This window comes from Myotis myotis, unplaced genomic scaffold, assembly GCF_014108235.1.
Source record: "Myotis myotis isolate mMyoMyo1 unplaced genomic scaffold, mMyoMyo1.p scaffold_m19_p_3, whole genome shotgun sequence".
NCBI lineage: Eukaryota > Metazoa > Chordata > Mammalia > Chiroptera > Vespertilionidae > Myotis > Myotis myotis.
Window position 1 is genome coordinate 108,711,286 of NW_023416335.1, and position 26,713 is coordinate 108,737,998.

Below are 26,713 nucleotides of genomic sequence, written 5' to 3' on the forward strand. Positions count from 1 at the left end.
AGTCCAATGCTGCTAGAATTTATTGTACTTGCCCATATCAACAAGATGCAACTATGTTAACGATGTTATCAGGATCAGGAGGAAAAGATGTCCTTGAACTTTGGTGGCATAATTCTCTAGCCAGTATATTTCCCTAGTTGTCATTAAAACAGAATACTAACCCCTTCCCTTCCAAAATAAAAAACTTTAATTTTAACAAGAGAACAAAATTCTGTTCAATAAACTATTCATTGAAGCAGTATCTCGCCACAATGGGTCACAGCCCTCTGATTTCAATATATTCTCTCTAATTGCTGCTATCTAGGGGTAGATTTCGTTTTTATCTCAATTTTTATTTATTGATTTTCAAGAGAGATTGGAAGGCAGGAAGGGAGAGAGAGAGAAACATGGATTTGTTGTCCCACTCATTTATGCATTCATTCACTGGTTGATTCTGTATGTGCCCTGACCAGTGATCGAACCTACGACCTTGGGTATGTTGTGACGACGCGCTAATCAACTGACCTACCTGGCCAGGGCATGGATAGATTTCATTTTAAACTTACCTTTTATACTTAAAAACAAACAAACAAACAGGCACTTTGAAGTAATAGAAACACTTCAAATAAGAGCTGGATACTACTTATTCTCAATGTAACTCATGAGTCACTGGGACAGTGTGTTTTCGCTCCTACTGTGTGTGGGCAAGACTGCTAGGTGCTTCACAATGGTGATCAGCCATCACAATACCTATGAGGTGGATGGCACCACCTCATTTTATAGATGAGCAAACTAGCTGTGATTCTTGGGCAATATGTGAGGTGAGCAGAGGCCTGAGCATGCCCAGCGTGCTGACAGCCAATTCAGTTTCCACTTTCAGCTGAGTGCAGAGTTGGTGTGGTTCACAGCGGGCTCCAGGAGCTCAGCACCTGGAACAGGGCAAGTGCTCAATAAATAGTTAAGTGGATGAATGTGCCATTCAGAGAAAAAGTACAAAAGTTGCCTTTATAGATCTTAGAATGGAAAGCAAGTTTCTTCCTAATATTAGGACAATGCTCTAACCCAGCGGTCGCCAACCTTTCGGACCACATGGACCACCAGTGGTCTGTGGACAACCGTTTGGCGACCGCTGCTCTAACCAACTGAGGTACCTGGCCAGGGCAGGGATTTTTGTTGTTATCTGAACTAGCAACAAAAGGTTGCTCTGAACCTTCCGTTTCTGGACAACATACTCTAGAGATACCTCCACTAGGGCTACCTTTATAAAAATAATCCCAAACTATATAGAACTATCCACGGCTACTTGGAAAATCCCGATTCTGTTCAGCAAGGTATTTTCATGCACAACTTCTGTCACCAGATAGTAAAAGTTGAAAGTCCTCTCAGTGAACCTTGCGTCCAGATCAAATAAAAACTGATGGTGACTCAGGCAGCCAAAACTGTGTACTTCAACTGTGTACCTCTGTGGCAGCTGAAACTTGGGAGTGAAACACATGAAGAAAGGGCACTTCTCGGCTTGGCTGGGGTGTCACAGGAGAGCAAAGAGATTGACTTTATGTTACTACTTGATTTAATCTTAAACTTCCACCATAAAATTAAGACAAAGACTTTAATAAACATATTGTTTCCTCTAAAACTCAGTTGAGCCCATGAGAAAGAAATACACACAAGCAATATACCTTCACCAGTAACTGTTTTAAAGATTTAAAAAGTACCTCTTACTTTTACAAATCATTATGTTCAGGGACAGATTTCCAGGCTAAAGAAATAAGGGTTTAGCTCACAATACAACATAGAAAAAGAGGCTCAATACTGCTTTCTTGAAATTTAAAGTTAGCTCATTTCCCCCTCATATGTGACTAGTACCAGAAGCCCTTCAAACAGCCAAGTTAAGCTCTTGAGAGTCGGCAAAGATGTCATGTTCCCCCTGTCGCCTTTATCGCATTACCTCTTACCTACAAATTGGCCCACTGACTTTGAAAAGTGAAGAGAAAAAAAAAAAGATTTTAATTCAGTAAACCTGCAGCCATTGATGTGCTAGTAAATAAACCGAAGTTTAGGATTTCTGGGATGGCTCTGGGATACCCTGAGCCTATTACACTTCCCTTTCATCCCTGTAGCAGCTCCTGGAGAGGACAGCTGGGCATGTCGGGTTCAACCCTGTCCATCTGGTTGTGCCAGCAATGAGGACAGGGTGGCTGCAGAGACTTGGGACACAGCACCCGGTAAGGTTTATCTGAGGATTCCAACTGTGCTTCTACACGCTAGCAGAAGGGAAAACATGGTCTATAAAACAAGTAAAAAATTTTAATATTCAAAATCACTAATATAAAAATAGTTCCTGCCCTTATTGAAAATAAGTAGCGATATATGCTCATAAAAAGATAGTTTAAAACGCATCTATCACCTACGTGTGGAGGCTGTGGCCTGCTTGTCCTAGCAGCGGTGCCACCCGATACACTGACGCTGTGCGGTGGGGCTGGGACAGCAGCCTCGGGGCGGTGGTGGCCCGCCCTGCCCCAGAGGCCGGTCCCTACACTAAGCCAACTCCTTTCAATCCCATCAGCTGGGCGCTGACTCCGCCTAGAATAGAAGCCCTAACAACGGAGAGGTTCCCCAGCGGGGCCCGGGCAGAAAGACCTGCCCAGGTCACTGTCCTCATGAACGGAAAGGCCTGCGTAGGTCCCTGTCCCACTCCTCGTGACCGGGGTCCTGGTTCCGCTCTCTTCCGCCACGGTCCGTTCCGGTGGCAGCTGGCGCGTCGTGGTCGGGCGCGGGGACGCAGGTGCAGCCCACGGGCACCGCCACGTACTCTTCCGCGTAGACGGAGCGGCCCCCCGCACAGCCCGCAGTGCGGCGCAGCACGACCGTGGGCAGCAACACGGGTGCACTGCGGAGGCTGAGGTCCTCCTCCCCGCGCGGCCCGGTCAGGCAGCCTCGGCACAGGCAGTAGGCCTCCGGCAGGAGCCGAGGGTAGCGGGTGGGGTCGTAGGACAGCCTGCGGAGAGAGGCGGGATCAGTGCAAGCTTGTGCAGTGCCTTTGGGATCAGTGCCAGTTTTTGCACACCGGGTCAGAGTGCCCTGGCTTCAGTGAACCGCTCCAGTCACTGCGCAGGGGTCAGCCTGCAGGGCCTTAGTGCAAACTCGGGTGGAGGGAGCGCCACCTGTTGAGCGGGCGGCTTACGGGGTCCTAGGAAGTGCTGAGGTTCCCGCTCACACGAAGCAGGAAGGTTGGCTGGACACTTGACCCCAGGTAGTGTCCATGCGAGACTCGGATCTACAGATCCCAAAGACAGGCTTTTCAGCTGGCCTCGGGCCATTGCCTAAAATCAGGCTCTTAACTAGTGCCCTTAGAAAAATAACCTCTACACTGTGCACATGCACCAACAGGTGACACACACAGCCACTGCGTGTCATCAGACACCCTCCCTGTGCCAGGACCCCAACTCCAGCTCTAAGGGGCCACCCCTGAGCAGAACTGTGTCTGCTCCATCCCACCAGGCTCTGCAGCCTCAGAAAAGGCCACACTGCCAGGGCACTGCCCACACAGGTCCCCAGGACAGGCGAATCTGCATGGGGCTAGCTGACCTGGGCACTAGACCATGTAGACACTGGTCACCTGGCCACTGAAACAGCCATGAGCAAAGACACCTGTCCAGAAGGCCACACGTGAGCCCTGTGTCCATCTGTCAGGGTCCATGTGCCCTCCTCTGTGAAGAGGCTGAAGTGACATCAGGAAATGTCAGGCCTGGCCAGTCTGGGACATTTGAAAAGTGCGGGAAGGTTTAAACTTAGTCATCTTCATCCTGATCCAGGCCTTCCTACTTTCAGGTCAGATGCAAAGGACCAAGTGTCAAACACCTGCAAACAGCCTGCTCCCACACTGCAGAGGGTCTGGTGCTCCCTGGGGGAACAAGAGAAACCCCAAGCCCCTCTCTACCCTCTACCTCCTCCTCCCCAAAGCAAGGAAGCCATTAATGGGGACCTAGGACTCCTCCAGAGTTTCTCTTTTCAGAGGGTGGGATTATCCCCCTTTCTCTAAGGATTGCCATGACTCCAAATTCTCATTTCCATTAGTCTGCCCATTTAAAACTTGTGTGATTGTCTTATGAATGGTTTTCTTTCTTCTGGAGCTGAGTGCTGGGGACCCTAAAATCTCAGAATCAGAGCTACGACTTCCCCAACCACTCAAGCAACACCCCCATTTGCAGACCTACTATGTGCCAGTCCAGGAAGGCCCCCAAAGTGCTGACCAATGGGAGCCTGAAATAAATGGAAAAAATGATAGATGCTTAAAAGTTTCTGAACCCTAGAACTTGAGGTGTGCATGGTTTCTCCTCCATTTCTTTTACTGCGTGCTCCTGGCAGCAGTGAGGCTGCAGTACCTTAGGCATCCCAGGAAGGGCCTGGCCAGGGCTCCTCTGACCCTTGTGCCTTGCATAGGTCCTTCAAGTGACTGGTTCTGTGGACTAGCCCTCACTGTTAATGACTAAATGCATCAACCAGGTTGAGAGGTTTCCAGTTAAGATGTTGGGACTATCTAGTAAAAGGAGGCAAGGGGGCAGGAGCAGCAGGGAGTGGGAGGGGTGGAGTGGGTGAGGGACAGCTGAGGCTGTTGCGGGAGGAGCGAAGTGGATGATGCTGCTGGGCCGGTGTTGGGGCCAGGGAGGGTGTGACAGGATTAAACAGGATTAGAGACCATGCCACTGAGGCCCAAAGAGGACGGATGGCCCTGGACGGGTAAAGAGGGTACATGAGTCCTTCTGCTTGGACCAAACATCTTCAGACACTGATGACTAGGATGGCTGGGCAGAGAAGAGTCTAGAAATGGTATCTTCATGCAATGACAAGTTTATACGATGTCAACTATGTGCCATTTACAGAATGGGAGAGAGCTAAGATAGTTTTGCCTAAAGGGAGGTGCTGTGTGGGTGTCCATGTCGCAGAGGTGGTTAACACCTGGGGGGGGGGGGGTAACACTTGTAGAAGGAGAGGACTTGAGGGAGGGCAGGTTGCCCTGAAGAGAGGGTGGGTCACGGTTCAACTGGAGGACCTGCCATTAGAACATTCTAAAGCTGAGAGGCACATTTCCTGTTTGAGTCATCAGGGATTCCAAGACTCCCACTGGGGTGACCAGAAGGATTAAGGTAGTAATGGGGGAGCAAGGAGGCCTCAGGCACAGGCAACCCTGCTGGTGGGGTGCGCACAGGCGAGGTCTACTAATTTCCTTCTCATTGCTGCACTATGGGGAGAGAGGCAGACTCAACCATGAATACTAATACTTGTGTTATGTGCAAACATGAGTGCAGTGGGGGCTGCCTACAAAATGCAAGTGTCTCTGCCACCAAGACCCTTACATTTACAGATTCCACTCCTCACATTCTGACTCGCACTCAAATTAGACTTCAAGCTTCTCATCATTGCTGTTCCCTCGGTACTGCCGTCCAGGCTTTTGTAGTACAGTGAACTCTATCCTTATGAGGACTGACAAAGCCGTCCATCCCTACCTTTCCCACCTCCTCTGCAATGCCTCATTCCTACCCAACTGGGGTGCTGAGGCACAGGCTTCCTCGACTCCCTCATGCTGGGGGTTCACCTCAGGAAGAATCCAAAGTCCTCTGCTTTGCTTTCAGAGGCCTGCATGACGTGGTCCTTCCTGGTACCTTCCCCACACCTCTTCACCATCTTCCCTTCCGTGCAGCATACCCCCCAGGCACCCACAGCGGGATGTGCCCTGCATGGGCTGCAGCTCAGCTCTGCTCAGGGTGCTCTTTCCCAAAACCAGTATCAACTCAGTGAAGACCCATTATATTTAAGGTCCAATTCAAGCCAATATCTTAAGTTTTCCAATTTCCTTAGTTGAATTTAATCTGCTCTTTACCCATATTCTCATAACACCTTGGACTTCTGAGAGAAAGAGATGGTGAGCTGATGATGGTTTCCCATCCTTCATACCTGGAGGTTAATATAAGACCCTAACTGAACATTTGAATGAAAGGGAATTTCTAAAATCTCCAGTCATTCTCAACATTTATTCTACAAGCATCTGCATGCCGATAACGTTTGGGGCAGTAGGGTGTCAATGAATCATCTATCCAAGGACTCATTTGGGGGATAAATGTGCAAAGAAACACCTAGACAGCTGACCCTGCATGGCAGCCAGGGGAGGCTTCCTGGCAAATTTGGTTCTCGGGTGCATCTGTTCAGAGGAAGAAAGGAAAAGGGGCTGTTAGGGCAGAGGCCAAAGCTGAGAGTTGAGGGCCCAAGTTACAGTTAGAACTGCAAGGAAGGAAGGCAAGACAGGCCTGGGGTGACTGTGGAGACTAGACCAGTAAGAGTCTTGATTCATAGCAGGGAACTTGGGGTTTAACTCTGAAGGTGATGAGAAGAGTGTTAGAGAGGGAAGTGTCCTTATCAGAGTATGTTAGTGGATCCCTCAGACAATGGGATGGAAGATGATCTAGAGCTGAGAGAGGTACTGGTGGGAAGGTGGAGATTTTCAAATTATTAGCATATAGAGCAGGGGTGGGGAACATATAGCCCGTGAAATCATTTGGTCTGGCCCTGCCAAGGCATTAGGGATCAATTAATGAAATGTTTGACCAAATATAGTAGGACTAGAGGCCTGGTGCATGAAATTTGTGCACTGGGGAGTGTCCCTCAGCCCAGCCTACACCCTCTCCAATCTGGGACATCCCTCTCACAATCCGGGACTGCTGGCTCCTAACCACTCACCTGCCTGCCTGCCTGATCACCCCTCACTGCTTCTGCTTGCCAGCCTGATCGCCCCCAACTGCCCTCCCCTGCTGGCCTGATCACCCACAACTGCCCTCCTCTGCCGGCCATCTTGTGGTGGCCATCTTGTGACAACGTGAGGGCATTGTGCAAGGCCGCAAGGGCCACCTAGGCTTTTATTAATATAGGTAATTTTTAAGTTGATAATTTTGTATGGCCTGCAAATGATGTCATAAATGTCCAAATGGCCCTTGGCAGAAAGAAGGTTCCCCACCCCTGATATAGAAGGTGGTTCAATGAAATTGTTCAGGGTGTTATGTGAAGACATATCAAGTAAAAGGCAAGAAAATCAACTTCTAAGGGACAAGAAGTCTAATTGTGGAAACTGATAAAGGCAGCAGTGGCCTCCCTGGAGCCAAGATGGGCAGAGGCTTGAGAAGAGGCTGGTCCAACTGGAATCTGATTTAGCCTATTTACTGTTAATACAGGTATGGAGAACACACTCAAAGTACTATGAGGATATGACCAACAGCATATAGAATGTAGGAGACTCCGCAGACATTTCATTCCAAAGGGGAAAAAAGAGGGAGGGGGCCTGCCTATTAAAGAGCAGTCTCAGCAGCCCTCAGTGACTGGACTGGGGGAGAGGCTATCCGCCAGTATCCTAGAAACCAGAGCAATACTTTCCCCTCACGGGAGAACTGATAAAAACTCTAGGTTTCCAGCCAACCCCGTTGGTCTCCATACAAGGACCTATGTTCAGACAAGGCAGAGTAATATTTTGGGCCACTGGCTGAGGCCTAGCTCTGGGACAGGGAAACACACCCACCATATTCTCTGAAAACCAAACAGCACCTGCCCGACCTAAAGCTCTTACAGAAACAGACCTTTGAGTGATTAAGACTGACAGCTGGCTAGCAGACAAAGGCAGGCAGAGGTGGAGCCTGAGGAACCAGGGGAAGTGCGCTGATCCAGCCCTGGGCCCCATGCTGCTAACAAACCTACTTTAGAGGGCAAATTAGCCCCTCCTGCTTGCAGCCAAGGCCTGTGAAGACAGACACAAGTGGTGGATTGGTGGATGGCTAGGAACATCAAGCAGGTTGCTAAAAGCCAAAAGATAGTACCTGACTGTGGTTACCACCTAAGTACCTAACAGGAAGCCCAGAATTGGCAAACAGAACAGAAGAGTGGGATCCAAAGCGAGCTCCCAGGGGGCACTGAACTTGGCTGAAACAAATGCCACTTCAGGGTTACTTTTTTAAAATTTTTCCCCCCCACTCTTTTTTCCTCTCCTTTTTAATTTCCCTTTCTTTTTTTCCATTTTTAAATTTATGTTCTTCATCTATCTGCTTTATTTGTTATTATTCTAGTCTCTGTTGTTTCGTTCATATATCTAATTTTCCTCTTCCCTTTCACTATGCAATTTTCATTACTCATTTTTTTTCCTCTCTTTTTCTCCTGCTTGCACATCTTTTTTATTTTTCTTATTTTAGGCCTATCTACTTTCTCCTCTATTTTCCTTTTCAAAAATTTTCTTGTCTTTTCATTTCTTTTCCACCCCCTTAATTTAAAACGGTTCCCTTCCCTTTTCCTCTAATTCTTTATTCTTATTTTCTTTATTTCAGTTCTGCACCTAACATATTCTGCCCCTTCTCTTGTTTTTTTGTTTGTGCTTTTTAAAATTTGTTTTATTTCTCATTTTTTTTCCATTCTTTCTTTTTTTCTCTTATTCTTGCTCTCTATTCTCTTTCCTAATTCTCTCTTCTCTGGTGGTTGCTTTTGTTGGTGCTGTAAGGGACTTGTGTATGTTTTTGTTTTATTAATTCTGTTTCAGGTTTTGTTGTGTTTTGTTTTATTTTGTTCTGATTGGTCTGAGTGAGCTCCACAGCAGCTCACTCAATGTAGTTGGGGTTGAGCCACATAGCCAGCCTGAGAGGAGACTCCAGCCACAAATGGGACAATAACATTCAAGACACAACTACAACAAGAGAACCCAAATAACTAAAGTAGGGGGCTTTCCTAGAGCACCCAGCTCAGGAGATCTAAGAGACTCCCAAGTGCCACAAAATACCTACTACATAAAACCACCCCACAAAATCTGGGAGGCATAGCAGTTTAATCTAATACATACAAACAAAAACAAAGGGACAGCAAAAATGGGGAGACAAAAAGATGGGGAGACAAAGCACCCCCAAATGAAAGAAGAGGGATCGTCAGAAAAGGAACGAAATGAAATGAAAATAAACAATTTCTTAGATCAGGAACTCAGAGTAATGGTAATAAGGATTCTCAAACAATTCAGTGAGAACTACGAGCAACTTTATAAGAACTATAAGAGTCTTTTTTTAAAAATTACTGATTCCAGAGAGGAAGGGAGAGGGAGAGATAGAAACATCAATGATGAGAGAGAGTCATTGATCGGCTGCCTCCTGCACGCCCCCTACTGGGGATCAAGCCCACAACCTGGGCATGTGCCCTTGACTGGAATCAAACCCAGGACACTCAATCCACTGAGCCAAACCGGCTAGGGCATAAAGTTCTTAATGAGAGCTACACCAACAGGAAACGAGAGCTTAAAACAATAAATAATAATCAATTGGAAATGAGGAATGACATAGCTGAAATAAAGAACACCCTGGAAAGATTCAACAGTAGTCTAGAAGAAGCTTAAGACCAAATCAGTGAAGTAGAAGACAAGGTAGAAAAAAATATTCATTCAGAGCAGCAAATGGGGAAAAAAATTTTTTTAAAGCATGAGGTGAGTTTGAGGGAGCTTTGGATATGAGACATAACAACATTTGCATTATAGGGATACCAAAAGGAGCAGAATCTAATAAAGGAATAGACAACTTGTTTGAGGAAATAACAGCAGAAAATTTCCCTAACCTGGTGGAGAAAAAAGTCATTCAAGATCAGGAAACAAAGAGAGTCCCAAACAAGATAAACTCCAAAAGACCCACACCTAGGCACATAATAAAAATGTCAAACATTAAAGGCAAAGAAAGAATCTTAAAGCTGCATGAGATAGAAATTTACCTACAAGGGAGTTTCCATTAGACTGTGATCTGACTTTTCAATAGAAACACTTCAGGCCAGAAAAGAATGGTATGAAGTATGCAAGGTACTGAAAACCAAGGGACTGAACTCAAGATTACTTTATCCAACAGGTTATCATTCAAAATCCAAGGTGAAATAAAGAGCTCTGCAGACCAAAAAAAACCCCAAAAAACCCCAAAAACAAAAACAACTCAAAGAGTTTATTGCCACCAAACCAGCACTGCAAGAAATAGTAAAGGAACTGCTGTAATGTGAAGAAGAAATAGAGAGAAAGAGAAGAACACTGGCATAAAGAATAAGAATGGCAATAAATACACACCTATCAATAATAAGCTTAAATGTAAATTGCTTAAGTGCTCCAATCAAACCCTTGGATAGTCCTACAGATAAGAAAACATGATCCATATATATGCTGTCTACAAGAGACCCACCTCAGAACAGAGAATGAAAGTAAAAGAATGGAAAAACATTTCCCAAATATTTTATATTCCCAAATGCAAATTTAAAAAAAGTTGGGGTAGCAATACTGATATCTGGCAAAACAAACTTCAAAGTGAAGACCATAACAAGAGATAATTAAGGCCATTTCATAATACTAAAGGGATCAATACGACAAGGGGATATAACTCTGGTAAACATATGCACCCAATACAGGAGCACCTAAATATATAAAAAAACTTCTGGAGGATTTGAAGCGAGAGATTGATAGCAATACAGTCATAGTAGGGGACTTTAAGACCCACTGACATCACTGGATAGATCTTCTAGACAAAAAATCAACAAGGAAACAGTGATCCTACACAACACTGTAGGTCAGATGGAATTGACATTTTCAGAACATTTCATCCCAAAGCCACAGAATATCCATTCTTCTCAAGTGCACATGGGACATTTTCAAAGATAGACCCCATGTTAGTATCTTTATGAAGTCTCTACAAGTTCAAGAAGATTAAAAGCATATCAAGTATCTTCTCAGATCACAATGGTATGAAATTAGAAATCAACTACAATAAAAACACTCAAGGGAGAAACCAAGATGGCGGCAAAGGTAAATACCTGAAATTGCTGCATTGCACAACTGTGGGAAACTGTTTATTGCCTTCACTATCTGATAAGCATAGACAGAGCACTCCCCCCCCCCCCCCCCCCCCAAGGCTGGGTGCCTTTGAAGCCCTAGCAAAGCCCAGAGCTAGGCGCCACCTCTGTTTGTCCAGACAGTGGTAGCTGAAACTACTCCTCCATTTATTATTATGTAAATCCTTGCTGATGGGCTAGTCTGCCTGTTGCAGGGGGTCACCTGCCTAGGGCTATGCTATAGGGGCATCCCAGATCAATAAAAGCTTGGTGAGGCCTGAGCATAGAGGAGAAGTCCTTAGGGACTTGCCGCCTGGTCCCCCAATATTGCAAAATTATCTCGTGTCTTTTTCTCTCATTTGCTGTGCGGCTCCTCTTTCAGATACCGAACCCTACTCCACACGAGTCGTGGAAGGAAACACTCAGCATCTGGCGCCCAACGGGTAATCTGGAAGTGCAGGTCTCGCTGGAGCGAGAAAAGGAAGTTTTCACCTAAAAGGTGTGGAAAACTCACCGAAAAAAGGTGAGGGGATTCCACCGCACTCAATGCCCAGGATCAACTACAGAAGCCCGGGTCTGTAAGTAACTGGGAACGTTTTCTTAACCAGGCTAACAAACGGGGCAGGATTTGGCTTTAAGAAAGTAGATTCGGCTTTAAAAAGGTATATTTGGCTTTTAAAAAAGTAAGAAACTTTATTATAGACTTTTGATTTGCATGTTTAAAGTATTAAAATTTTAGAAGGTAATATTTTATAGTTTTTGCATGTTATTATAGAACATAACCCTTGGTTTCTTGAAAAAGGTACATTAGATCTTAAAAGTTTGCCAAAAAGTTAATCAGAACTTGCCAAAAATTGTTTCCCCTTGTGGAACACGGCATTTCATTTGCTAGAGCCTTTAGGAGAGGTCAAGGAGGATAAATCTCCTCCCCTTGCACCCTCCGCTCCTTAAGAGGAACAGAAAGAAAAAAAAAAAAAAAATGGGAGGAATGGCCTTCATGGCTCCCTCCACCTCCATGTCCTAATCCTGATATGTTTAATTTGCCGTTAATAGAATCACCTGTGCAAAAAGGCCAAATTATAAAGAAATTGGAATATTAAAAGGTACTCCTTAAGATCAGGCTGAAAAAAGAGTGCCATGGTCATCTTAATGTGGTTTCTTGTCCAAATTAAAATCTTAATTTGTATTTGGAATCTAAAATCTGTAATAAGAAATGAAACCCTGCTGCCAAGTCCGCCTCTGGTGTGGAGAGATTCAAAGGTGGCAGGAAAGGGCAGAGCTATAAGCCCTCCCACAATGAGATTACTTAATGTTTTGTTTAAAAATTACCGGAGAACATCTTATGACAACCAAACTTTGGCTAAGATAACCTTGGGTGCTAGGCATGACTTTAGAAAGCGAAATAGGGAAAAACTTAAAATGTCTTTTTCAATTAAGCATGACTTTGGGAACAAATACACCATCTTTATCCTTTTTTCCAGCTAATGACTTAAAGCTTTTACAAATTTATAAATGCATCCGGGATTTCTGTGCACATGTAAAGGGAAAAGGCCAGTTTAAAAACGAGTGCGCATAGTTTTGAGCTGAACTTAACTTTTTGCTGTGTACAGAATAAAAACCCGAGACTGTTTTGGCTTTAAAAACAGCAGAGATGAACCTGAGAAAGAAATACAGACTGGTTTCTCAAGGCCATTTAAAGTAGCTCTTTTGAAATTTCCCGCTCTGAGGCAAGCACCACCAGGAAGTTGATAGTCAAGTTTACATACAAATAGCAATGGCTGGAAACTTAAAGCTTGTAAGTTCAAATCATCTAAAAGTATTGAAATTTATAATACTGAAATGTTGATCTGAGTATGCCTATTATGAAGTCTAGAAGATAGAAGTTAATCTATTAATTGAAAATGCCTTATATTTTATTTGAAATGTCTAAGATTTAAAGCTCTGAAAGTTTAAAGTGCAAATTGAATCGGGAGAAATTAATTAAATATCTAATGTATAACTTGTTTTTGAAAAAATAGAATGTGTTTTCTCTTAAATGATTAGGAATTCAAAATATGTTACTTCTTGGTCTGATTTTAAAAAGAGGATTAATTTTTAAGATCTCAACTGAAATTTTTAATACAAAAACCAGTTTAAATTTGATTAATATTGTTTAAGATAATTATAAAGGGTATAAACAGCTAATGAGATTTCTGTTTGTCTACAATATAATGTTGGCCATCTATCTTTTAGGGATTTTGGTTTGCTCTTCCCTTGTTTATTGTGAGAATGAGGAAATCATCTTTTCTGTCAGAGAACAGTGTAGACAGCCTCAATGTTGAGCTGTGTGACTTGGCAGCCGCCATGTTGGCCGCATGACCTGCCGCGCCCCTGGGGGCCGCCATCTTGGAACAGCCCCGCCCTCTGACTTAGCCAATCACAAAAGGAGTGTCTGCTCACTGAGGCAGGATGGGATTTCAGGGGTGGAGTTTTAAGGCGGAGTTTTACTGCGGAAATTTGGATGGGGCAAACAGTGTGCTTGCCTCGTAGATTTATTTAATACTATTTTTAAGAAGATATTTTTAATACTTAATAAATTAGCAATCACGGTCTTAATATAATTTCAGTGGTATGATAGACCAATGTTTTAAGCAGTTGGCTTTATAAGGGCCGACAATAGAGCTCATATTTCTTAAAAGGCTTGTAGATACATTTTTCAAAGATATCTTAAATTCTCAGTAGAACCACAGTTATACATATATCATAAACAAATTAAGAGTAATTGATTCCATGGTCAAGACTAGATCCTATTATGTTGAGAACTGTTTTTAAGTGTTGAAAATGTTTTAATTAGATATGTATTTGGAATTTTTTCCCGAGTGCAATATTTTAAAATATGCTTGGTTGCATAAGGAATTTCTGCCAAATAAAAGAAAGAATTGATTTATTAGTAGCAAAGTCTTTATTTAAACTAGCAATGTCTTTTATTTAAAAGCTCCTCACCGCTGCATTTTAAATTAGGCTGGAAGTGAAGCAGCGTTTGCACCTCGTGTATCAGACATAAAACTTTACTAAATTTACTAATCTTTGTAAGCAATTGAATCCTAGTAAAGTAAAATTCTTCTAAAAAGGTTACCGATGGCTTCCCATGATCCCTCTGTATATGCAAATAAGCCAAAAGGGAATGCTGTTTAAAAACATTATTTTAAATTTAATAAAAAGGAGAAAGTTTAATATTTTGAAATATCTTCCACTAATATTTACAGGATAATCTAATGATTTGCTGTTAAAATACCAAATCTGAATATATGTACAGTCACCATAAATGTTTAATGACTTGGAATACATGGCCTTGCGGCACTATCAGTCAACATCCAAGAATTAACCCTATAGTTACTTGGTGTAAAAAAGAAAGATTTTTCTTTTTCAAGTTAAAGTTCTCCAAGTGTAATCCAGCAGGAGGAAGACAAACCAGACAACCAACAGCCCAGATGCCACCTGGGGCATGGTAACGTGAAGTATGGTAACAATTAATTCAGGTAAAAACTGTAGTTCAGATAACATGCCTAAGTTTTACCTAGGTTACCCAAGGACTCTAGATAATGTGTTTACCCATCACTGTAATTTAGATAGCATACTGTCTCTGCTTCTGTAAATTTCTTCTTTTTTTTGAAAACTAGGTTCCTCATTCCAAACCTTGAGTTTAAAATTAAGTTGTCATGACCTAGAGCAAAGAATATTCTTACATGGTATTATTCTACGAAGTTTTATTAATAATTTTTCATGCTTTATAACAGTATATTGTGCATTTATCCCAAACAAATTTACAAATGAATTTGAATGCTTTACATGAAGGGATTTATTCCTTTCCACTGTGTGGAGGGCCTCCTGGGGAAGGCACTTAAGCATTCTGTATTGACCTATCTTGACTTTTTTTGCCAAGAGGAATCCAATTGCCTACAGCTGTTACCTGAGCTCTCTGTTCAAGCTGGGATCATGAAAAGCTGGTACCATGGATCTGTCTCTTGCCCAATGGCGTAAGCTGGGCCCTCTCTGGAGAAGAAACCTGGGTTCTCTATGATCAATGCCGGGGCCCCGCCAGCAGGCGAGGGGACCCAAAGGCAGTTGCTGGGCATGGAGGCCAGAGGGACATAGGCTATCAAGGAGACAGAACTGAACCTCACATCACCCTACTTGGCCCAGAGATAGCTGGTAGTCAACGACGGGTAAGATCCCACAGGGTGGGACGACCTAAGACAGGCACAGCTGGGGGCCAGTAGGAGAAAACTTGGGGTGCAACAAAGGTGGGGCACAGATCCTCACCCCCCCCAATGGTGCACGGACTTGAACGGTGCACGGGCTTGAACACTCGGCCCTTCTGAGGAAGGTCTCCTGTCCCCATGGCTGCTTCTTGCTTCCCATGCCCAGCCCAGATCAGGAACCAAATAACAGAAGAGATTTGGTCCAGCTGAAATCAGAATCCAGAAAAACGGAGGCTTGGCTAACAGACCCTATGTCTAAATCTAGTCTAATAACAGGAATGCTCAGAGCCTTCACAAGGATGTAAAGTGATCCTTTCAATTAATATTTACAGTGTAAATTAAAATTATTGTTAAAATATTAAATTTGACAGTAAAATAGTTGTCAAGTTTTCAAATTAATTAAATTTGGCTATTTGAAATAAATAATTATTTAAAAAGTATTAACAAAAATGTTCATGGTAAACATGCTATGAACCTAAAGCATGTTCAGGTTCATTTTTTTGCGTGCAAAAAATTAATATTTAAAGCTATCTAGACTGAATTATAAAATTTCCAAGAAGTCTCCTAATTAAATCAAAAAAGGGGGATAGTGGAAGAATACCATGTAAGGAAAAATATCCTGTAACTAAATTACATCTAGAAAAATTTCTTTTTTCATTTTGTAATGCTAACAGCAAGACACCCATGAAAAACATATGTGGTGTCAAAATAAGCCAAAGGAAAATCATTTGGGCAAATATAAAAAGAATTCCCCAAGTAAAATTGAAATATTTCTTTTTTCATTTTGTAATGCTAACAGCAAGACACCCATGAAAAACATATGTGGTGTCAAAATAAGCCAAAGGAAAATCATTTGGGCAAATATAAAAAGAATTCCCCAAGTAAAATTTCAATTATTAACCTTTGGTCGAGAATATGTTTGTATACTTTCAGAGAACAAGACCATGTGGATTCCTGCAACAAGGGATCCAGGAGAGAAACTGAACAGATTGCTCCAGCCACAAAGACAGGAGAGACAGTTCAGAGATGGAGATGGTGAAGACGCCTTGCCATGCTAGCAGTCAGCAGCTGTGCGTCGCTGCAGGTTGCCCAGGACCAGACCAGAAAGGACCGGACCTGCATTTTCCACCATCCAGAACCAACATTTCATTGCTGGCGTGTACACATGAACTGTCGGACATTGAAACATGGACTCAGAACTTTTGGACATTGAAATTGGGACTTGATTATTTTTTAAAGAAAAAATAAGGGGGAGATGTGGGAAACTGTTTATTGCCTTCACTATCTGATAAGCATAGACAGAGCACTCCCCGAAACCCGCCCCCCGAAGGCTGGGTGCCTTTGAAGCCCTAGCAAAGCCCAGAGCTAGGCGCCACCTCTGTTTGTCCAGACAGTGGTAGCTGAAACTACTCCTTCATTTATTATTATGTAAATCCTTGCTGATGGGCTAGTCTGCCTGTTGCAGGGGGTCACCTGCCTAGGGCTATGCTATAGGGGCATCCCAGATCAATAAAAGCTTGGTGAGGCCTGAGCATAGAGGAGAAGTCCTTAGGGACTTGCCGCCTGGTCCCCCAATATTGCAAAATTATCTCATGTCTTTTTCTCTCATTTGCTGTGCGGCTCCTCTTTCAGATACCGAACCCTACTCCACGCGAGTCGTGGAAGGAAACACTCAGCACACAACCACTTCAAAAATACAAGTAAAAGACAAAATGGACATCATCCAGAACCACAGGAAGGCTGGCTGAGTGGAAATTCTACAACTAGAAGAAAAGAGAAAAGCACACTGAGACTCAGAGGAGGTGCGGAAGTAAAGTGCAGAGGTACGGAGGTGTGCGCAGAAAGGGCTGGCAACTGAGGCCACGGTTGTCTTTTTAAATCGGGAGGGAGACAAAAGCTCCCAACTGTTCTGAACTCCAATTCTGGGTGAGTCTCCGGGGGCCCAGACTTACACGGGGAGAAACTGGACTGTCTGGAGGCGGGCGGAACTCGAGGGTGGCTTTCTCTCAGAGGTGCTTGCAGTGATTACCATGGGACACTGAGACCCCGGGACTATTAGGGCAGGGCTGAGGATCAGCCATAGCTGTTTGCTCCACCCTGTTGATTCCCTGACACTCCACCCCATCCAAGCTGTGCCCAGAGACTTTTCAATATGAATGACCTGGCCCTTTGCAATCTAAAATTACCTAACAAACTGCAGCTGGGTCAGAGAGATCCAGAACATCCAAAAGAAGGCCCAAGGCCCCACAGCAGCTTGCACTGCTTCACAGCTGGGCCTTATCTGGGCACCTCCAAGCCCCAAACAAAGAAGAGGAATCTACAGATCTCTCCATAGCTCCTGCTGGGTAGCCTCAGACAGAGGCTAAATTAGCACCTCCTTAGAGATCCAAGAGCCAGGGTACCCAGTGGTCAGAGTGGGACCATCCAGATTACAACTCCTCAGATCCATAAGGGACACACTCAGGGGGCAGACTCAGTGAGCACCAAAGCCCCACTGAAGCAAGTCTTGCCCCAGAGGGGTGTCTCCAGCACAGAAGTTCTCCCACCATAGACACAGCTGATTCTCACAGCCAATTGGCCTGGAGGTCAATTACTCCCAGTGATACCTACTACAATCAAGGCTTAACTACAACAAGACTATGCACAAAGCCCACAAAGGGGTGCACCAAGAGTGTACACCTCAGGTAATTGGGGAGGCTGAGCCACTGGGCCCTATAGGACACCTAGCACAGACAGCCACTCTATCAACACAGGAAAGCAGCCAAAATGCGGAGACAAAGAAACAGGTCACAAATGACAGAAATGGAGGAAAGCAAACGACTGGATATAGAGTTCAAAACCATGGTAATAAGGTTTTTCAAGAATTTTCTAGAAACCGCCGATAAATTCAGTGAAACACTCAAGAAATCTAGTGAGACCCTCAAGGATATGAAAAAGAACCAACTAGAAATTAAGCATACACTGGCTGAAATAAAGAATAATATACAGAGATCCAAAAGCAGACTAGAAGATCACAAGAATCAGTCGAAGATTTGAAATATGAAGAAGCAAAAAACACCCCACCAGAAAAACAAAAAGAAAAAGAATCCAGAAATATGAAGATAGTGTAAGGAGCCTCTGGGACAATTTCAAGTGTACCAACATCCGAATTATGGGGGTGCCAGAAGAGGAGAGACAGCAAGATATTGAAAACCTATTTGAAGAAATAATGACAGAAAACTTCCCCTATCTGATGAAAGAAATAGACTTACAAGTCCAGGAAGCACAGAGAACCCCAAACAAAAGGAATCCAAAGAGAACAACACCAAGACACTTCATAATTAAAATGCCAAGAGCAAAAGACAAAGGGAGAATCTTAAAAGCACAAAGAGAGGAGAAAACCAAGATGGCGGTATAGGTAAACACTGAAGATTGCTGCCTCGCACAACCAATTCAAAAATACAACTAAAAGGTGGAACGGACATCATCCAGAACCACAGGAAAGCTGGCTGAGTGGAAATTCTACAACTAGAAGGAATGAGAAAAGCATACCGAGACTCAGAGGAGGTCTGGTGCAGAAGTAAAATACAAAGGTGCGGAGGTTTATGCGGAGAGGGATGGCTGCTGAGGACACGATTGTCTTTTTCAATCGGGAGGGAGTCTCAGGCTCTGAGCTCCAGTTCCAGGTGAGTCTCTGCGGACCCAGACTCATACGGGAGAAACGGGACTGTCTAGCATCGGTCGGAACTCGAGGGCAGCTTTCTCTCAGAGGCACTCACAGTGATTGCCAGGACCTCTGAAGGCAGGACTGAGAGGCACAAAGCCCACAAGGGGGTGCACCAAGAGTGTCTACCTCAGGTAATTGGGGAGGCTGAGCCACTGGGCCCTAGAGGACACTTAGCACAGAAAGCCACTCTATCGACACAGGGAAGCATAAAAAATGCCGAGAAAAAGAAACAGGACACAAATGACAGGAATGGAGGACAGCAAACTACTAGATATAGAGTTGAAAACCACACTTTTAAGGTTTTTCAAGAAATTTCTAGAAACCGCTGATAAACTTAATGAGACCCTCAAGAAATCTAGTGAGACCCTCGATGTTGTGACAAAGGACCAAATAGAAATTAAGCATACACTGACTGAAATAAAGAATATTATACAGACTCCCAACAGCAAACCAGAGGATCACAAGAATCAAGTCAAAAATTTGAAATACAAAGAAGCAAAAAACACCCAACCAGAAAAGCAAAATGAAAAAATTTTCCAAAAATACAAAGATAGTGTAAGGAGCCTCTGGGACAGCTTCAAGCGTACCAACATCAGAATTATAGGGGTGCCAGAAGAAGAGAGAGAGCAAGATATTGAAAACCTATTTGAAGAAATAATGACCGAAAACTTCCCCTACCTGGTGAAAGAAATAGACTTACAAGTCCAGGAAGCACAGAGAACCCCAAACAAAAGGAATCCAAAGAGGACCGCACCAAGACACATCATAATTAAAATGCCAAGAGCAAAAGACAAAGAGAGAATCTTAAAAGCAGCAAGAGAAAGAAACTCAGTTACCTACAAGGGAATACCCATACGACTGTCAGCTGATTTCTCAACAGAAACTTTGCAGGCCAGAAGGGAGTGGCAAGAAATATTCAAAGTGATGAATACCAAGAACCTACAACCAAGATTACTTTATCCAGCAAAGCTATCATTCAGAATTGAAGGTCAGATAAAGAGCTTCACAGATAAGGAAAAGCTAAAGGAGTTCATCACCACCAAACCAGTATTATATGAAATGCTGAAAGGTATCCTTTAAGAAGAGAAAGAAGAAGAAGAAAAAGGTGAAGATACAAATTATGAACACCAAATACATATCTATCAACAAGTGAATCTAAAAATCAAGTGAATAAATAATCTGATGAACACAATGAACTGGTGATTATAATAGAATCAGGGACATAGAAAGGGAATAGACTGACTATTCTTTGGGGGAAAGGGGTGTGGGGGGTGCAGGAAGAGATTGGACAATAATCCTGCACCTATGGATGAGGACAGTGGGTGGGGAGTGAGGGCGGAGGGTGAGGTGGGAACTGGGTGGAGGGGAGTTATGGGGGGAAGAAAGAGGAACCACTGTAATAATCTGAACAATAAAGATTTAATAAAAAAAAAAAAGCACCAAGAGAAAAACAGTTACCTACAAGGGAGTACCCATAAGATTGTCAGCTGATTTCTCAACAGAAACTATGCAGGGCAGAAGGGAGTGGCAAGAAAAATTCAAAGTGATGAATAGCAAGAACCTACAATCAAGATTACTTTACCCAGCAAAGCTATCATTCAGAATTGAAGGTCAGATAAAGAGCTTCACAGATAAGGAAAAGCTAAAGGAGTTCATCACCACCAAACCAGGATTATATGAAATGCTGAAAGGTATCCTTTAAGAAGAGGAAGAAGAAGAAAAAGGTAAAGATACAAATTATGAACAACAAATACATATCTATCAACAAGTGAATCTAAAAATCAAGTGAATAAATAATCTGATGAACAGAATAAACTGGTGAATATAATAGAATCAGGGGCATAGAAAGGGAGTGGACTGACAATTCTCGGGGGGAAAGGAGTATGAGATGTGCGGGAAGAGACTGGACAAAAATCTTACACCTATGGATGAGGACAGTAGGGGTGTAAGGGCAGAGGGTGGGGTGGGAACTGGGTGGAGGGGAGCTATGGGGGTAACAACTGTAATAATCTGAACAATAAAGATTTAATTAAAAAAATAAATTAAAAAAAACACTCAAAAACATTCAAACACATGGAGCTAAATAGCATGCTATTAAACAATGAACAGGTTATCAAAGAGATTAAAAAAAGAAATATAAAACATCTTGAAAACAAATGAGAATGAACCCACAACAACCCTAAATTTATGGGACACAGCAAGAGCAGTCCTGAGAGGGAAGTTCATAGCACTACAAGCCTACCTCAAAAAAATACTAAAAACTTTTAATAAGGTATTTAACCCTACAACTTAAAGAATTAGAATGAGAACAACAATAAAAGCCCAGAGTAAGTAAAAGGAGAGGAATAATAGAAATCGGAGCAGAAAAAAAAGACATGAAGATTAAATAAACAATATGAAAGATCAATAAAACCAAAAGCTGGTTCTTTAAAATGATGAAAAAGATTGATGAACCTCTAGCCAGACTCATCAGAAAACACAGAGAGAGGACCCAAATAAACAAAACAGACACAAAAGAGGTGAAGTATAATTGATCCCACAGAAATACAAAGGATCTTGAAAAAAATACTATCTATATATGACTATATTCCAACAAACTGGACAACCTGGATGAAATGGACATATTCCTAGAAAAATATAATCTTCCAAAACTCAATCAGGAAGAATCAGAAAACTTGAATAGGCCAATAACTACTGATGAAATGGAAGCACTTATTTAAAAAACCAGAAACAACAAAAAACTTCTAGCAAACAAAAACCCTGGTCTGGAGAACTTCATAGGGGAGTTTTCCAAACATTCAAAGAAGAACTAACACCTATCCTCCTCAAACTATTCAAAAAAAGCCAAGAGGAAGGAATACTTCCAACCTCTTTTTATGAGGCCAGTGTTATCCTAATTCCAAAACCAGATAAAGACACTACAAAGAAAGAGAATTACCAGCCAAGATCCCTGATGAACATAGATGCTAAAATCCTCAACAAAATATGAAAAGTGAAACCAAAAAACGGAAGGGACATCACCCAGAACCACAGGAACGCCGGCTGAGTGGAAGTCCTACAACTAGGAGGAAAGAGAAACGCATACGGACAATCAGAGGAGGCGCAGTGCTGAAGTCAACTTCTGAGGTGCGGAGTGCGCGGAGCGGGCTGGCGGCGGAGGGCGCGGTTGGCGTTTTCAATCGGGAGGGAGTCGCAGACTCTGAGCTCCAGATCCGGGCGAGTCTTTAGGGACCCAGACTCAAACGGGAGAAGCGGGACTGTCTGGCTTCGGTCAGAGCGAGTGCAGCTTTCTCTCTGAGCTTTGCAGCGGGTGCTGGGACTCAGAGAGGCAGAGCCCCTGGGGACAGGACTGAGAGCCGCCATAACTGCTCTCTCCGGCCCACCCTGTTGATCCTGTGCGACCCGCCCCGCCCAAGCCCTGCACTGAGGCATTTGCCGGATAGCCTCAGGCAAACGCCAGATTAGCACCTCCCTAGAGGACAGAAGTTCTCTCACTGCTGACACAGCTGATTCTCATAGCCACTTGGCCTGGAGGTCAAACCCTCCCTGGAATTAGCTACAACAATCAAGATTTAACTATAAGACTGCGAACAAAGACCACTAGGGGGTGCACCAAGGAAGCATAACAAAATGCGGAGACAAAGAAACAGGACAAAATTGTCAATGGAAGATGTAGAGTTCAGAACCACACTTTTAAGGTCTCTCAAGAACTGTTTAGAAGCCGCCGATAAACTTAATGAGATCTACAAGAAAACTAATGAGACCCTCGATCTTATATTGGGGAACCAACTAGAAATTAAGCATACACGGACTGAAATAACGAATACTATACAGACTCCCGACAGCAGACCAGAGGAGCGCAAGAATCAAGTCAATGATTTGAAATGCGAGGAAGCAAAAAACACCCAACCGGAAAAGCAAAATGAAAAAAGAATCCAAAAATGCGAGGATAGTGTAAGGAGCCTCTGGGACAGCTTCAAGCGTACCAACATCAGAATTATAGGGGTGCCAGAAGATGAGAGAGAGCAAGATATTGAAAACCTATTTGAAGAAATAATGACAGAAAACTTCCCCCACCTGGTGAAAGAAATGGACTTACAGGTCCAAGAAGCGCGGAGAACCCCAAACAAAAGGAATCCAAAGAGGACCACACCAAGACACATCATAATTAAAATGCCAAGAGCAAAAGATAAAGAGAGAATCTTAAAAGCAGCAAGAGAAAGAAACTCAGTTACCTACAAGGGAATACCCATACGACTGTCAGCTGATTTCTCAACAGAAACTTTGCAGGCCAAAAGGGAGTGGCAAGAAATATTCAAAGTGATGAATACCAAGAACCTACAACCAAGATTACTTTATCCAGCAAAGCTATCATTCAGAATTGAAGGTCAGATAAAGAGCTTCACAGATAAGGAAAAGCTAAAGGAGTTCATCACCACCAAACCAGGATTATATGAAATGCTGAAAGGTATCCTTTAAGAAGAGGAAGAGGAAGAAAAAGGTAAAGATACAAATTATGAACAACAAATATGCATCTATCAACAAGTGAATCTAAGAATCAAGTGAATAAATAATCTGATGAACAGAATGAACTGTTGATTATAATAGAATCAGGGACATAGAAAGGGAATGGACTGACTATTCTTGGGGGGAAAGGGGTGTGGGAGATGCGGGAAGAGACTGGACAAAAATCGTGCACCTATGGATGAGGACAGTGGGTGGGGAGTGAGGGCGGAGGGTGGGGCGGGAACTGGGAGGAGGGGAGTTATGGGGGGGAAAAAAAAAGAGGAACAAATGTAATAATCTGAACAATAAAGATTTAATTTAAAAAAAAAAATAAAATAAAATAAAATCCTCAACAAAATATTAGCAAATCGACCCAACCTGTTTGGCTCAGTGAATCAGTGGATAGAGCGTCGGCCTGCGGACTGAAGGGTCCCAGGTTTGATTCCGGTCAAGGGCATGTACCTTGGTTGCAGGCACATCCCAGTAAGCAGCTGGTCAATGTTTCTCTCTGATTGATGTTTCTAACTCTATCTTTCGCCCTTCCTCTCTGTAAAAAATCAATAAAATATATTTTTAAAAAATATATTAGCAAATTAGATCTAGCAATATACTAAAAAGATCATATACCTTGACCAAGGGGGATTTATTCTGGGGGTGCAAGGCTGGTACAATATTTGCAAATCAATAAACGTGACACATCACCTAAACAAACTGAAAGACAAACATCACATGATCATATCAACAGATGCAGAAAACCATTTGAGAAAAATCCAACAACCATTTTTGATAAAAATTCTCAGTAAAGTGGGAATATAGGGAACATATTTCAACATAAAAAAGCCATACATGATAAACCTACAGTCAATATCATGCTCAATGGGCAAAAACTAAAAGCATTCCCCCTCAGAACAAGAATGAGACAGGGATGCCCAATTTCACTACTCTTGTTCTCTTTAGTACTATTAGTCCTAGCCATAGCAATCAGACAAGAAGAAAAAAATAAAAGGCATCCAAATTGGAAAACAGGAAGTAAAACATTCATTATTCGCAGATGACCTGATATTATACATAAAAAACCCTAAAACTCCATAAAAAAACCTCCTAGATTTAATAAATGAATTCAGCAACGTAGCAGAATACAAAATCAACACTCAGAAATAATGAACTCACAGAAAGAGAAACTAAACATACAATCCCATTTACCATTATAACAAGAACAAAAATTAAGATACTTAGGAATAAACTTAACCAAGGAGTTAAAAGACCTGTACTCAGAAAACTCCAGGACATTGAGAAAAGAGACAGAGGAAGATATTAGCAAGTGGAACAATATACCATGTTCATGGATTGGTAGAATCAACGTTATATGACCCAAAGCATTCTACAGATTCAATGAAATCCCTATTAAAATAATAACAGCATATTTCAAAGATCTAGAACAAATACTCCAAAAATTTATATGGAACCAAGAAAGACCCCAATTGCCACAGCAATCCTGAGAAAGAAGAACAAAGTTGGAGGAATCACAACACCAGATAGAAAGTTACACTACAAAGCCATTATACTCATACGGGCACAAGAACAGACATATGTACCAATGGAACAGAATTGAGAACCCAGAAATTGACCCAAACCATGATGCTCAATTAGTATTTGTCAAAGGAGGCAAGAGCATACAATAGAGTCAAGACACTCTCTTCAATAAATGGTGTTGGGAAAATTAGACAGATACATGCAAAAAAAATGAAACTAGACCACCAACTTACACCATATGTACACAAGAATAAACTCAAAATGGTTAAAAGACTTAAGTATACATTGTGAAACTATAAAAATCTTAAGAGAAAACATAGGCAGCAAAATCTCAGAAATCTCTCGTAACAACATGTTTACAGATACATCTCCTAGGGCAAAGGAAACTAAGGAGAAAATAAACAAATGGGACTACATCAAAATAAACAGCTCTGCACAGCAAAAGAAACCATATTTGCCAATGACACATCCAATGGGGGATTAATTTCCAAAATATATAGGGAATTCATACCACTTAACAGAAGGAAGACAAACAATCCAATAAAAAATGTGCAAAGCACCTAAATAGACACTTCTCTAAAGTGGACTTACGGCCCTAGCTAGTTTTGCTCAGTGGATAGAGCATCAGACTGCGGACTGAAGGGTCCCAGGTTCGATTCCGGTCAAGGGCATGTACCTCGGTTGCAGGCTCCTCCCTGGCCGGACCCTGGTCTGGGCACATGCAGGAGGCAACCAATCAATGTGTCTCTCTCACATTGATGTTTCTCTCTGTCTCTCCCTCTCTCTTCCACTCTCCCTAAAAATCAATGGAAAAAAATATCCTCAGGTAAGGATTAACAAATAACAACAACAACAACAACAATAATAATAATATATAAATAAAGTGGACTTACAGATGGCCAAGAGACATGAAAAAATGCTCAAAGTCATTGATCATCAGAGAGATGCAAATCAAAACGACAATGAGGTACCATCTCACACCTGTCAGAATGGCTATCATCAACAAATCAACAAATTACAAGTGCTGGCGAGGATGCGGAGAACACCTTTGGTATTAGGATACCAAATCATTACATTATGCGCCCTCGTGCACTGCTGGTGGGAATGCAGACTGGTGCAACCTCTGTATAAAACAGTATGGGATGTCCTCAAACAATTAAAACTGGAACTCCCCTTTGACCCAGTGATTCCACTTCTAGGAATATATACCAAGATATCAGAATCACCAATCAGAAAGAATGTATGCACATCTATGTTCATAGCAGCACAATTTACAATAGCTAAGATTTGGAAACAGCCCAAGGGCCCATCAACAGATGAGTGGATAAAAAAGCTGTGGTACATCTACACAATGGAATACTACTCAGCTGTAAAAAAGAAAGAACTTTTACCATTTTCAACAGCATGGAAGGACCTGGAGAGTATTATGCTAAGCAAAATAAGCCAGTAAGAGAAAGGTAAGTTCACATGATCTCACTCAAATATAGAACCTAATGAACAAAATAAACTGATGAACAAAATAGATCCAGAGACACCGAAGCATGTAACAGACTGTCAAACCTCAGAGGGAAGTTGGGGGAGGGTGAATGGGAAAAGATCAACCAAAGAACCTGTATGCATGTATGCATAACCCATGGCCACAGACAATAGGGTGGTGAAGACCTGGGGTGGGGTGCAGGCTAGAAGAGGTCAAAGGAGGAGTGGGGGAGGGACATGTATAATACTTTAAACAATAAAGATTGAAACCCAACTGATATCTGATTTAGCCAATTTACTATTAATATAGGTATGGAGAACACACTCAAAAGTACTATGAGGATATGACCAACAGCATATAGAATGCAGGAAACTAAGCAGACATTTCATTACAATGGGGAACAAA

The 26,713-nt window shown here is 42.6% G+C and overlaps 1 protein-coding gene across 2 annotated transcripts in view; it reads right to left on the bottom strand.

The window, feature by feature from the left end:
- Positions 1-1,526: 1,526 nt before the first annotated feature.
- Positions 1,527-26,713, bottom strand: part of IL17D (interleukin 17D) — a 44,347-nt gene continuing 19,160 nt past the window's right edge. For both annotated transcript variants that reach the window (XM_036299520.1, XM_036299519.1), the window contains exon 3: positions 1,527-2,977. In XM_036299520.1, coding sequence (XP_036155413.1) covers positions 2,638-2,977 — 340 coding nt within the window. In that variant the 3' untranslated portion in view covers positions 1,527-2,637. The remainder of the gene's footprint in view (positions 2,978-26,713) is intronic.